The sequence below is a fragment of the Protobothrops mucrosquamatus genome, unplaced genomic scaffold, assembly GCF_001527695.2.
Source record: "Protobothrops mucrosquamatus isolate PMUCROS unplaced genomic scaffold, P.Mucros_1.0 scaffold4, whole genome shotgun sequence".
Lineage (NCBI taxonomy): Eukaryota > Metazoa > Chordata > Lepidosauria > Squamata > Viperidae > Protobothrops > Protobothrops mucrosquamatus.
This window is the reverse complement of record NW_015386391.1, coordinates 1,379,540-1,394,120: the sequence shown is the minus strand read 5'-3', so window position 1 is coordinate 1,394,120 and position 14,581 is coordinate 1,379,540. Positions and strand designations below refer to the sequence as shown.

The window sequence follows — 14,581 nt, the reverse complement described above, 5'->3', positions numbered from 1 at the left end:
CTCCGAAGGAAGCACACCTGTCTTGGGTTTTTTTCCTTCCTGAAGATTCCAGTGTGGCAATTCCGCACGTAACAATGAAGCTGAAGCTGATCGTTTGCTCTGAATGACCCCCACTTTCTGTAGGGAGACTCTCACAAGGTGAACTCAACTTGGGAGGGCCACACGGACAGACCCACGTCGCTTCCCCAGCAATACTGTAGCATGAAAATAAGTGGTCCTTCCGAGAGAGAGGTAGGCAGGCAGGTCTTCCTAAGGTCTTGGTGGTCTCCCTTGCTTCGTGGATAGGAATCCAGGGCCATCCATGCCTCCCCTCCAAAGGGTGCCAGTGGTAACCCCATGACCCCCATGTGGGCTGGGGAATGCTGGGAGTTGAAATCCGCCTGCCTTAAAGTTGCCAAGTTTGGAAGCGCTACTAAATGAAGCCATGAAGGGGCTTGATGAAGGATTTCTACACTTCCCTAATTGCCAGGCATTAGCTGCCTTGGGGGGGGGGGGGGGTGGAGGGAAGGCAGGTGATTTTAAGCAAATGGCTTTTCTGTTCTGGCGTTAATAACTCGTGAACAATTTACTGGTACATTAAAGGTAAACAAAGATTCAAATGAATAACCCGGGGAGAGTCTTGATTAAGACACCACCGGTAAAGGAGAGCGTCAGGTGTTTCATTATTCCTTGCAGCACAAAGTGTTGCAAAACCCGCAAGGAAGAAATGCAACTTCCCGCAGCCTATCATAAGGAGAGATAGGAAGGCAGCTTTTCACTCCCTTTTCTGAAGAGGCTCAGATCCATTTTGGTCTAAATGGCTCCCAGGCAATTGTTGGTAAGGGTAGCTTGGGGTGGAAAGCCTAATAAATAATAATTGCATGGGATAAAATCAGTTCAATTTGTACAGGAAGAACAGAAAAGTTGGGTAATTAGGAGATTTGTCTGTTAACCTCTCAGCGAGACAAAGGCGGGGTGCAGAAGGTGCCAGGGGCTTACGCACACCATGACATCCTTGTGGGAATAACGCAAATTGTATCATGTGCAAAAATTGCATTTTTGTCTGTAGACACTCGATGTGAATGTGAACCTGGGCACAGACCCAGACCAGTTGGGGGTGGAAACACCCCACATGGAGAAAAAGCTGTTTCCGGATATTAATAACTGCCTTATTTTTGTGCTGTGCGTTGTGTCCTTGAGCACTCTCCCATCACTATGCCTCTGATCTGTAATAATTTTTATACCTTGTTATCTCTCGGGTTCAGCTGTTATGTGTTGGCGTAGCTGGCTGCCTCGAGTGGCATTTTTAAATCTATGCTTTTAAATCTGTGCTTCCCACTCTGAGGCCGCCTCTGAGGTTCACTTGATGTGGGCGAAGGAGTGGCAGAACCCGGGGTGGAGTCAAAAGAGGAATCAGTCTACAGCCTGTATGTAGCCACAAACTGACCAAGTCCCACCCCTCTTGAATTCCGTTGTCTTTTACCTAATGCCAAGAGGGTGCCAACCAGTTACTTTAGATTCCTGTGCCTAGGCACGTTTAGTAATAAATCAATTTATTACTAATTTGTGGTCCTGATCTTTTGCCCCTGATGCATGATGCCTCTCCAAACTGGAGGGGAAAATGTTCCCACTTAGAAAACAAGCAGGTCAGGGAAACGGTTCTTGATTTTCCTGTTATGTTCTTTTTTTGCTTTCCCTTTGATCTTCAGTGTTGCCTTTCTGCACACCAACCCAACTTTGACTTCAGGATTTTTGGACGCTCATCTTTATTGCTTCTATTTACATTTCCGATTTACTGCTGCCCTGCCCAGGGAACGTGAATTACTTAGATATATAAAAGCATAATAAAGAGGCAAATAAAAACTGCCTTTTAAGAACAAAGTCCCCATTAGGAGGCATCCTAAGCCAGGAACCGCAGAAAGCATCAGTGTCCATTACGGAAAGAGATTTCGTGAAGGGCAATAAAAGTGATTTAGAGAAAAGGTCGTGTCCAATCATAACAATTCTCAGCAATTAGGCATTTCTTCCAGCCTGCAAAACTTACTCATCCACCGCTGATTGTGTTAACTAGGACAGAGAAGCAATTTTTAAGGCTCAGGTAGGTCCAGCTATAAATGCAGGAGTCTGCAGTGGCATTTCTGAGCCAATGTCACTGTAACCTACGCAGCGAGATGGACTGTATAAAAAGCCCATTTCCAGTAAGAATTTAAAGCAGCCAGTTCAGAGGGAGGGCAGCTGCCGTGCCCTCCCTCTGAGTTGCTGGAAAGGGAAGGAGGAGGAGGAAAAATGAAATGGCAACCTTCCCGCTTACCCCGAAGCGCATCACCTTTCTTCAGGACGTCTGGGAGAAGATTGGGAGATCAGAAAAGAACCTTTTGCCCTGCCAAGCAAAACCTTTCAACCCCTGCTCACAAGCCCAGGGTGGATATTTTTCAGGGTAAAAATTTTTCAACTCTCCTCCAAGTCCCTCCACTTCCCTGAACAGGGGGATAACGTTTTGCAAAAGACGAAAGCGCCTGCAAGTGATTGACAGCCCAGCAACGTTAAAAGAGAAGCTTCTCAAAATTTCCACTTCTTCAAACCCCTAAGACAGCCTTTGACAGAAAGCAAAAACCGACCTGTCTACTTTCTCTGCCTACCAATACAGGCAGTCCTGAGGACAAAAAAGAAACTATCTGGGTTAGCGGACCCTGGAAGGAGCTGGTGTTTGCTGCTTTATACCGGCTGAAAATATATTTAGTGGAGAGTTAATCTGATTGTGCAGCCTTCTGCTGAGGTTTGAAAAGGTCTAGATGAGAACCAAAAAATGATGCACCGAAAATCACGCACGGCTTTTATATGCCAGACTTTGGAAGGGGATACCGGCAGTTCTCAACTTATAACGGTACATTTAGTGACCGTGACAAAGCTACTGGAAAAAGGGACTCGTGACCATTTTTCAGTTGACCGTTGCAGTATCCCCAGGGTCACGTGATCAAAATTCAGACACTTGGCAACTGACTTGTATTTATGACGGCCGCAGCGTCCCGGGGTCCTGTGATCCCTTTTGCAACCTTCTAACAAGCAAAATCCACGGGGGAGACCGGATTCACTTAACAACCCTATCCCTAACCGAACAACTGCAGTGACTCACTTAACAACTGTGGCCAGGTAAAGGAGTCCCTGGGGATTTTACTCGGCTGGTTGTTGCCAGGAAGGACGTAAAATGGGCTTAACAACAGAACTGCTGGGCTCAACTGTGGCCATAAATCAAGGATTCCCTCTAATAAACTGCGTGACTTCTGTGCCCGTGCACCAGTGGTCCCTCCAAGAGAGACCCAAGTCGGAGGGCATCGTTTTAACAGCTGGACCCTTGTCATTCAGTGGGTCTCTCTGGGTTGCTCCCATCATCCCCTGCCTGGCCTGGCTCCCGAGGAGGCTCTTGCTGGGGAATGCCAATCGAAACCCTTGGGGATGCTCCGATCCTTTCGAAAAACACGATTATTACCTTCTACCAGCTCTTAATGAAGCGGCCATAACGGTTCTTGTTGTGCCGAACTGCCGCCTTCTCTAAACATGGGCACTTGCCCTGAAGATGCTAATCGAGAGGAAGAGAAGGAGAAAAAGAGGCTTAATTAAGCCACTTGGCCAGCCTGGGCCCCCTCCTCCCTCCTCCACTCCGGTTTTACGGGCAGCCGCTCGTTCAGGGGCTTATTAAAGTCACGGCCGGACAAATTAATGCTCCGTTTCCGAGAATGTTGCTCTTGACTCCAGTGACGGGGATCAGGAGCCCAGCACAGGCGCCGCTAATTGTGCAAATCACCTTAGAAAAAAGTGGATCTCATGACTTGCTCATTCCCAGACTCGTCCCCTGTGGATTTCACCCCCCCCCCCCATTCTTGCAAAAGACCTCTGTGCATCATGAAGCAACCGGCAGGGAATGGGGCTTCCCAGAATCTGCAGCTGAACGTCGGTGGCCTCCTAAATTCTGGCCCCGGTTGTCATCGTAAGTTGAGGACTACCTATAATTCAGCTTTCTTACTATTAATGCATCACACACTTACGCCCCACTTCTCGCCGTCACATTTACAGCCTAAGAAATGTGTTTGGGGCAGAGACAATCTAGAGATGAAGATTAAGCACAGCATAAGCAGGTGCTCTGCTTTGCAAGCTCTATCTGAGAAAATACCTTTATTTTAGCAAAGGTGTGTTTTCTTCTTTTTCTTTCTTCTTCCTCAAAACATCAGTCCAGTTGCCTTTTCACAAAAAAAAAAAGCACTTTTGGGACAGCCATGACCTGGATGACTGAGAATCTTCATAGACCTTTATTCTAGCAGTTTAATAAAGTGCCTGAGAACTTTTGTAGACTTCCTAAGCATAGGAACTCTCCTTCCTCTCTCTGTCTCTCTCCCTCTCCCAAATAATATATATATATTTAATTTTTCTAGATCTGATGTTGGGGTGATTGTCACTCTGTTCAGTTTTGCTTGATACCTGTTGGTGGCCTCCTTATCTTTGTTCAAGGCATGTTTTCCAAGAAGCAGCCGTGAATCGATGTGATAGAAACCGTGTTCTTGTTTTTTCTTTAAAATGTTCGCGTTTTGTTGTCTTTTCGCATTTTGGCAGTGAATTATTTAAAGCTGCTGCAATATTGAAACACCCTCGGGGCGTGAAATATGTCTTCCTGGTGAGGTCATGTCAGGAAGGTTTACATTTAAACTAATACATTTATGTAGTTTTTCTTTATTTGTTATTTTTAAAGCTCATCACAGATTGATTAAAAAAATGGTTTCCAAGCTGTTCCAACCACGCTGAAAACGACTTTTTAAAAAGTCTTTGCATCTCTTTATGCATTTCGACCCACTGACCTCTCCCTGGTCCAAATGCCAGCGGTTCCAGCAGGAATGTCAGTGGGGCATAAAGAGAGCTTCTCCACAACCAGGTTTTTGCCTGTGGCACTGCAGTGTGTGTGTGTGGGGGGGGGGAATGCAGAAAAAGAAAGTGGGGGAATGTGCTCCCTCTCCCCAAAAGGCTGAAACTCAGAGGAGGAACCAAGCAGCTGTGTGTGCCAGGTGCCAGGGCTGCCTTGCACGATCTCAACCCATAATTAAAGCAGAGATTGTGAAGTGCAGCAGCTATGCCTGCTATTTCATGGAGTCAGGAACAAGTGTATGTATTCTGGAATGGATTTCCCGAAACACACAATCTGGGGTGTGTTTGGTGAGGGGTCACAAGATGTGGTGGCCTCTTGTAACGGAGGAGAAAGAGGAGAAGCTACAGGGCAGCAGAAGGGAGGCAGGAGAGAGAGTGCCCACTTCATTTTTTTCCCAAACCAGGAATCGGGGTTTGTAATTTTCCCTCGTGCACAATGAATCCTCTTTGGTTGCTTGCTACACTTTCTGCACTTACTTAGAGCCTCGGACGTGGCCTCAGGTGGAAGCTGTGACCGACCGTTGCATTCACGGACAGCAGTGTTTTTCAGTCTTGGCCATTTTTCAGATGTCTGGACTTCAGGTCCCAGAATTCCCCAGCCAGCCTTGCTAGAGTATTTTATTTATTTTTAAATTTTATTTGCTGTCCATCTCACTGCAGTGCCACTCTAGAGTACGGACAGATGCAAAGCTCCATATTTCCTCATCTAAAGGGGGGTGAGTCTTTTAATCACGCCCCAGGAATTCACAGCCTCTGAATCGAACAGGAAGTGTAAATCTACTTCAAATTAGTGACAAATCTGATTTGATTTGCAGTTTCAAGACTCGCAAGGAAGTGGCTTTTAAATTATCCAGAGCTGGAAAAGTGCTGGAATTCCTGATTTTGGGTTTTTTCCCTCGCAGATCAGCAAGCTGTGTGGCCCTTCCCAGCAGAGGCAGCACCGATCGGCGTGGAATCCCGAAGACCATGTTGCTGGCCAGAGGATGATGGGTGCCCCTCTGGTGGAACCCCAAGAAACCTTATCCACTCGAAAGAGGTGAGGAAACCAGGTTGGACTTTGTGCTGAGGACAATCCCTACTGGTGGTCCTTGACTTGCCACCGTCCATTTAGCGACCGTTCAGAGTTACGACAGCATTGGTTTTCAACCAGTCCTCACATTTACAACCGTTGCAGCATCCTCACGGTCACCTGATCCAAATTGGGGTGCTTGGCAACTGGGCATGGATGGCTGCAGAATCCCCGGGGGGGGGGGGTGTCCCAGGATCACCGTTTGCGACTTTCTCAGCCAGCTTCTGATAAGGGGGGAGGCTGGATTTGCTCAGCAGCTGTGGCCAAAAAGGCTGTAAAATCAGGCACGACTTAACTTATCAACTGCCTTGCTTAACAATGGAAGTTCTTGTCCCAGTGGTGATCATAAGTCGAGGACTATAGGTTCTCCTGCTCGAGCGGGGAGGCTGGACTAGAAGACCTCCAAGGTCCCTTCCAGCTCTCTTCTATTCCTTCCGGAAGAACAGGTGCTCGAAGTGGCGTTGATGCTTGCCTGACCGCTGGGTGGCCTGGCCCAGCCGCTCATCCCAATCCGGAAGCCTGTGAAAATAAACGGAGGAGCTGAGAGTTACAGGCCGTATCTGCCCTCTGGTGACTTAGCTCAGCGGAGCCTCCGTGGATTTCCTGAACCTAACTAGTTGGGACCTAACTAGCAGGTGACTTTCCCGCTCACCTCCAGAGCCAGAGTCAGGCCTTCTGGGGCTCTCATCCTGCTTCAGGCTTTTGGAAAAAAAAGGCGAAACCAGAACTGGAAGTGCCAGCTGGGCATCCTCCCTGGGACGACTTCGTTCCTGTTCGGACGGGAAGAGGGTTTCCCGTGTCCTCTTGTTTGTTGCTAAGCCAGGAGCAGACAGACATCCCCAAGGAGCCCATTGTGCAGCCTTGGTCTGTAATTAAAGCAGAGTTTTGTGGCCTTCCAGCTCGGAACAAATATAGCAGGAGAGGGGTTTTTATATATATATATATATATATATATGTAAAAAAACCTGGCATTTAAATGGTCAGAGAATGTGATCATTAGTGTCAGAAGTTCTTGGAGAAACAAAGCTGCAATTTTCAGCTCAGAAACCCACCCTGTGTTCTTCTCCTTTCTCCTTCCCTCCCCCCACCCCCACCCCGCAAGCCTGAGTCGGTAAGATGCTTATTTCAACTAGCTTTTTTCTGGAAAAGATCCTGACTAATAGTAGAGTAGCGGATTCGGTGATTTGATTGATGAAGTGGGATGCATCTTCCCAGCCCATCTTGTGTTTTAAGTGGCAGTTTGAAAGAGATCAAGAGCAAGTTTATTTCAGCCCATCTTGGTTCCAGAGAGGTGTATTCAGAAGTGTTCCATCTGGTTACGTTGCTAGGATTAAAAAAAAAAACAAAAAAAAAAACCTCAACAGAAATCCTGCTGGAAAATGGGATTGCGCGTTATCAGAAAACACACATTTGAGCTGGAGTTTTCAGCATCAAAGGGGGTCCAGATCTGAAAGAGCAGAACCCCCGGGGCATCGGAGTGACTTGTCTTGAAGATAAAACTTTGAAGAGGGGCGTCCAACCTTGGCAACTTTTAAGACTTGTGGACTTCAACTCCCAGAATTCCCCAGCTGGCCCAAAGATTGTAAAATCAGGCACGGTCATCTGGTGACTTGCTTACTGACTGCAACAAGTTATGACCATAATTCTGGGCTCAATTACAGTCGTAAGTGGGGAGGACTTATATGAGGATAAGGACAAGCCTGCACAGTTTATTAGAATAGAGAAAGAGTGAATAAAGAAGGAGGGAGAAAAGGATTGTGGTGGTTTTTCCTGGCCCTTGTACGTTGCACAACTGATCTGTATAATATCCTTATTTTGCCCCTCATGACTGCCAGCATGCACCCAAGATGCATTTGGTCTCCCCTGCAAATGCATGGAGCTGCCTGCCGGCTGCTTCCCACGAGGCCAAGACATTGTTTTAAGTTGTGGGTTTATTTATTTCTGAGTTTTATTGGTTGCCTGATAGCTAATAGTTGTCAGGAGGCTGTGCAACATAAGCATAAAATTCGGTCTCCCAGGAATAGAGAGCAATGAAGCCGTCAGCTTGGGTTTTCTCCCTCTGTTAAAATGCAGCACAAGTTGAAAGGCTGAAAGACAACACACACACACACACACACACACACACACACACAATGAGAAATGAGCTTTGAAAATGAGAAATGGAGCAGAGTTGCCGAAATGTAAGAGGGCAAAGGTCACTAAAGGGAAGATAAAAAACATGTTTCCTGGATGGGCGATTCTACAATGGACCACCTTGGGTAGGAATATGCAGGGCAGGATGGCTGCTTTCTTGGATAGTCCTTGACTTACAATCATTCATTTACTGACTGTTTCAAGTTAGGGTGGGACTGAAAAAAGTGACTTAGAACCAGACATATTTAGTGGCCATTGCACCATCCCCAGAGTCATGTGATCAGTACCCCAAATTTGCAAAGTTTCTTCCCGATAAGATTGGCACGATTGAGATTTTAGCTGGGTGGAAATGGCGTCACTTATCTTTGGCAAATTCTTGCGTGCCTTTTTCTGCAAAATGCAGCAGCCAGAGAGATGGAAAGTTCAGAAATTGCACCGATAAGCCACTGAAGAGTACCTGGGGAATATGGAACCCAGGATCCTTGCAGATTCTGGGTTCCACATTCAGCTCGTCCACTGAAACTGCACAGTTGAGCGAGCTGTGGAAATCCAGTGTTGTTGTATGTCTGCAGGGGATCTTTCTCACTCATTTTACTCTGCTTATTGTGTTTTTTATGATGCATTTTTAATTTCCTGTTGCCTTGATTCCTTTTTTTATCTGGCCAGCTTCTGAGTAAAATAAAATCACATAAATTCTAGGCTAAGTGCATCAATAGAGTTTATAAAGCAGCTTTTTTCATACATGTGCCTGGAAGACTATATCACCCCAGAAGAGTTGCTGTTTTAAGCTGTTGGCTGAATTGGCACAGATTAAACTCGGTTGTCTCTTTTGGACAAAGTGTGCCTTCAAATACTGGCAGAGTTCTGCATATCCAACAGTGCGTTAGTGCCATCTAGTGGCAGAGAGCAGTATACAACACATCATTTGAGCATCCATGCTCACCATAATTATCCTCCTTCAACGACTGAATTTTCCTTGAAATCTCACAGAATCGATAAACCCAAATTACTGATGACAGTGAGACAGATATGTGAGCTCTTCCTGGATTGTGGGAGATTCCTGCATTCTTGCTTGTGGTCTGAGCGTGGCATTCATTTCTCAACTTTAGCCAACTTTAAGATGGGTGGATTTCGATTCCCAGAATTCCCCAGCCAGCATGGCTGGCTAGATAATTCTGGGAGCTGAAGTCCACCCATCTTAAAGGTTGAAAAACACCGTTCTTCCATTTCAGTTGGAGGAAATGAACTGTTATTTTAACTCACTCTAATGTAATGCATGATTGGGAAGACCTACAAGGTCCTATGCTTTTGAGCAAAGATAAAACAATTGTGTAGCTTTGCTTACAATCTACTTTTGTGTTTTTTTTCCTTGCAGGGAACTTGTCACCAAGCTGCGGGCTCACAGTGGCTTCTACAGCAGCTTGCCAGAATATATTTGCAGCCACAGTTCCACGGTGCACAACAACACATTTTGCTGGAACGGACATGAAGTGGTGGAAAGGTATCTCCGTTCTCGTCTCCTTCCCCTTCTTTGAATTCCTACAGCTGGCCAAATTTTCATTTTTCATCTGTTCCACCCACCCGCTTTCAAGTGTGTTAAGCAGGATGTCCCAGAAGTGGACGCAACCACTTGATGAATCCCCAGACTGGCCAATGGCAGATGGACATGGCAATGCTCCGAAGACAAAATGGGGAATTCTGGGAGTTGAAGTCCACATATGGAAACCAATGGACATCAGTTGAATCTCAATCAGGGCTGTTAGATCTGGTCTGCCAACATCTGGACCACAGTAAAGTGGCAGCAAATATATATAAAACATCCACCTCTGGAGAGACTCATTGGATATTTTATGACTTTGGAAATAAAAATTGTAAGGAGAACATTTTAGTTCTGAAAATTTATTTTATTAAAAAAAAAAACTTTAGGTATAAACAATCCCAACCTTTGGATGTGGTTGGATGGTCAAGAAGCAAATTAATTAAATTTACAAGTAGCAAATTGCCAAGTAGCTTTTTTCACCTCCCACTCACCCACCCAGGCCTGTGGGTTTCTGGAACTTCAGCAAAGTCTTTCAAGTGATATTAGTGCAAAAGAAAGAAAAGGAGGCTTAAGAAAAATTGCATCCTCTGTTTTTTTTTCCTTCACTTTTTTGCAGCAAAGAAACCGTTTGCTCTTAGCTTGGGAGGGTGCACAAGTGTGATTGTAGCAGGACACTAAAGCGTGTCCTTTGCCATGCAACAGGGCAGGGACTCCAGCAGATGGCACCAGGAGAATAGCTGCCTGGCCTCAAGACCATGGCCAAGTTCAAAGCTTGCCTCCTCCACCCCTCCTCCCTTGCCCACCCCCAGCTTTCAGCAGCCCCTTTTATAGATCCTTCAGACCTTTTCAAGCCTTTGCTGCATTCCCTTTTCCCCCATCTCCACTCCCCTGATTTCTCCTGTCCTGCCGTCTAAGGTCTTCCTTCTCCATGATTTGGAGAAGTTCACGCTCAGCTTCCTTTGTCCACCCACTGCTGGGCGAATGGGAGGTGCAGGGGAGGCTGTGGATGAGGGATTATGAAGTCCAACGCAGACTTCGGAAGACCATCCTGGAGCCAAAATATTTTAAGCTGTGCCTGAAATGGACACCAGACCTTCCTAAATAGAGTTCAAGGGTTCAGAAAAGATCCAGCTTAACCCCGTGAAGGTCCGCGAAGGAATCCAGAATGAAGCTGGCAAGCCGGCTTTGTTCCAGCGCCAACTTGGGCAACCCCTGGCAGCAGGTTCTGGCTAAGGCAGAGTGAAACACAGTGGTGTCTTTGTGCCCTGATCTTTCGGGTCTTCCCTCTGCAGGTACAGCCACCCACCCACCAGGAACGGAGGCCGATCTCAGTTGGGGCAGCATGAGGCCAAGGCCAAGGGTCCCGAGCCGGTCATTAGCCAGATCATTGACAAGCTGAAGCACATAAACCAGGTGGGTGCTGCTGCTGCCTTCTCTTGGGGGCTGGAGGCAGGAGGTGGGACGGGAGGGGGGTTCAGTTGGGGTTACCAATGTCAGGGAGAAGGGGCTGGGGCTGCCCACAGGGCTAAGCAGTTATGGGGTGTGCCATGCCGATTGGAGATTAACATGCAAACACTATATTAGGATTTAAAAACCACTGTTCACGGTTTAGCATCCTGCAGGTTAGTTACTTTTCCTTCCTTCCTTCCTTCCTTCCTTCCTTCCTTCCTTCCTTCCTTCCTTCCTTCCTTCCTTCCTTCCTTCCTTCCTCCCTCCCTCCCTCCCTCCCTCCCTCCCTCCCTCCCTCAATTTCCTCCCTCCCTCCCTCTTAAACTCCCTTTGAGGACTTCTCCTCCCTTCCCCCATTAATTCACGGGGGAGATCCCAGTGAAAAAGTTGAAGCTAAAATATGTGGAGAGCCGGGGAAGACGAGAAGAGATTCAAAATCATCTGGTTTGAACTGGAGCTCTTTCTGCAAGACTAATCTCCAAACGATTTTATTTATGATTATGTCCAGTGTAAGGTCTACCTATTACAGATTAAGCTCTCCAGTTTCAGACCCACTTCAGAATAAGAGGCCAGGCATTTCTTTCCAGATTTAGGCACCCCTCCCTAATTACCCGCCTTGGAGAAAGCCATTAGAACAACCCTGCCAAGCCGTCTGGGGGGAGGGGCAATCCTTGATTCCTTTTCTAAGCCTGAAGGGGGCAGAGAGGGAGAGGCAGGGGAAGGAGGGGGTTAAACGCTGGAGATCAAACGCCCAATCTCCCTAATTTGCAATTCATAAGTCATTTTCAAGGAGGGCTTTGCAGAAGGGATGGAACTGAGCAGGATGGGGGTGGAGGTGACCTGGATGGGAGGGAAATGCTCCCCCCCCAGCCCCCACCCCAGAGGTTACACAGAAATAAAACCTGGAAAATATTTCAAGCCCTCCTTATCATGACAGATCTTGGAGGGGGTCAGCCAACCCACCTGTGTCTTTATTTGCAATGTGGGTCCTTCCAACTCTGCAGGTGGCTCTGCCAAGGTGCTAGCCCTCTTGAATTGCCCCACACAGGAAGTGGGGGATGGGGGAAGCAACTAGGTGGAAAATGGGGATCTAGCAGTCCTGGGAAGCTGATCAGATGCGACTCTGCCCAAATTCCAGGTCTGCCTCTCACTTTAATTAATTATATTAACTGACTGGGGCCTTTGTAAGGTATCTTCCAACAACTTCTGACATCTTCTGGAATGATGTCGTGGTCCTTGTGCCACCTGAATGGGCACAAAGCTTTGTATTGTTTCAGCGAGGAGTAGGAGAGGCCATGAAGAGATGCTACATGTGGATGGCGTGAAGATGAAGGTTGTGGGAAGGAAGGTTGGGAACAGACGGTTGGGCCTCTCCTATCTCCACCATGAGTGAACTGAGCTGAACTTGGTCTGCAGCTCAGCTCACCCATGTTGAGTGGAGGGTTCTGCTTGCTTAGGTTTCTTCGCCAGGGCTTGAGATGTGAAAGTCATCTGGGCTCTGCCTGCCCTCTTTTTCTCGCCAGCTGTCCAGCAGGCTGGTGTTTAATCAACACTTTGGCACCCCTCTTGGATTTCAAAGGGAGCAGCCCTCTCTTTGAGGAGCCCACTGCATGTGGGGGCATTTATCAAGCTAACAGGAGCATGCCAAAGGTAAACAGAAAAAGGAAATGGGCCCTGGGCATCTTGCAACACACTGGAGCAATTAACAAAATTTGTTTATTGAGATATCAAGTCAGCTCACACACGGAGGGCTACCCCCGGACAGCTTCTACATTACCGCACTGCATCGGGGCTTGTGCAAAAGAGCCTGTGCCAACATTATGACCAGGGAACATAGTTTAGGGCTTTTAAGGGTTGTGGACGCTCAGCTATTATGGTTTATTCAATCAATCCTAGTTCTAAAAAACATGGTGCATGAACTGATCTAGCACGGAAACGGCAGAGCCTTCCCACGTATGATTGCGTTGTCCCTTTCAGAAAAGTAAAATCACAGTTCCCGTGATCACTTCCCAGCTTAGCCAGTAAGGAAGATGGAGAGTTATGCTCCCGAAGACTGGAGATGTTCAGCTTGGCAAAGAGGCAGGGAATTTGCTAGCTGCAGAAGACCCTGACCCTGTTTTTCCCTGAGGTCCTCAGACGGAGACACACGAGAAGGAGAACCAAATGAGCAGAAGACGAGAGGGAACTTGGATTGTTCTCCTCTGGCTTGTTCTCTTCCACCTCTCAACCCCTCTCCTCCAATTTCCCCTTCATTTCTGGGTGTTGTTTTAGCTGGAAAGTCCTTATCAACTTTCCCAACCTCTAAGCTTGATTGATGTCCCAAAGCTCTGGAAAAGTATGCAAAACATCTCCGTGCAGTCCTTGGAATGTCTTTTTTTTTTTTTTTTATTAAATTCCTTTCGGTCATGCAGACTCAATTAAAGGAGAGGTTTTATGCCTCCGAAGAATAGGAATATTAATTCAGAGCTATCTAGCTATCTCTGTCTTTCCTCTGACCAATTTCAAACCAAGTCCATCTTTCAGAAGAGGCTCTTGGTTGCTTTTGAAATTCTCCTTCATCCCTCAACCATTGAAGTCGCCGGTGGCTGGCTTGGTTTTATGTTTAAGGTTTGGGCGAGTGGGAGGGGGCCCTTAGAGCTTAGGGGAAAGGCAAAGTTGCCTTTCTTATTCATCAGTGGCTCTCGGGGCTGCTATACTTTTTTCTGGAATTAATTGAAGATGACCTCCGCTGGGGAAGTTGCCCTTAATATGAAGCTGGGCTCACATGTTGCACTGAACACAAATGCTGGCTGAGGAATTCTGGGAGCTGAAGTCCACAAGTCTTCAAGTGGTCACGGGTGCAGATCCCTGCTCTAGAGGTTAAGGCACCCGGCTAGAAAGCGGGAGAGGAGCTGGCTGGGTGACCTTGGGCCAGTCCCTCTCCCTCCATCCTACCTCACAAGGTTGTTGTGGGGAAAGTAGGAGGAGGAAGTTCTGTAGGATATATTCACCGCCTCGAGTTATTTGTAAAAATACTAAAGGTGGGATACAAAAAGGAAAAAAGAAAAAATCAAAATTAGAAACACCTTGTTCTCTCTGCGGGTGTTACGGAACACTTTATGAGACCAATGAATCCAGGAGGGTTCCGAATCTCACCCCATGACTGGTTCAGGCCCGCAAAGTGGCGTCCCGCCCTTCTTTAAAGCAGTGCCCGCTTGGCGTCTCTCCTTCCAGCTGCTGAAGGGCATGGCTGCCTCCCGCCGGAGAAATCTGGACCCTCCTGAAGATGAGGAGGGGGCCGAGAGCGGGGATTGCGATGACGAGGATGCCTGCAACGAGGCTGCGGTTTCTGGGGACGGCGAGTTAAAAGTGAAGAATCAACTAAGGTTTCTGGCAGGTAAGGGGGAGCTGGAACTGTGCTGTGGCAGCCACCATTGGATCGCAGGTAGTCCTCGAATTACGACCGCGGCTGAGGGCGGCATCTCGGTCGTAAGTCCGTGCGGTTGTAAGTTGAAGCGCTA

General features: G+C 47.3%; 1 protein-coding gene across 1 annotated transcript in view; it reads left to right on the top strand.

Moving 5' to 3' along the window:
* Positions 1-14,581, top strand: part of GPC3 (glypican 3) — a 52,630-nt gene that overhangs the window by 26,015 nt on the left and 12,034 nt on the right. Inside the window, exons 4-7 of the mRNA XM_015832425.1 lie at positions 5,793-5,926; positions 9,468-9,593; positions 10,925-11,045; positions 14,295-14,457. Of these exons, the coding sequence (XP_015687911.1) occupies positions 5,793-5,926; positions 9,468-9,593; positions 10,925-11,045; positions 14,295-14,457 (544 nt within the window). The remainder of the gene's footprint in view (positions 1-5,792; positions 5,927-9,467; positions 9,594-10,924; positions 11,046-14,294; positions 14,458-14,581) is intronic.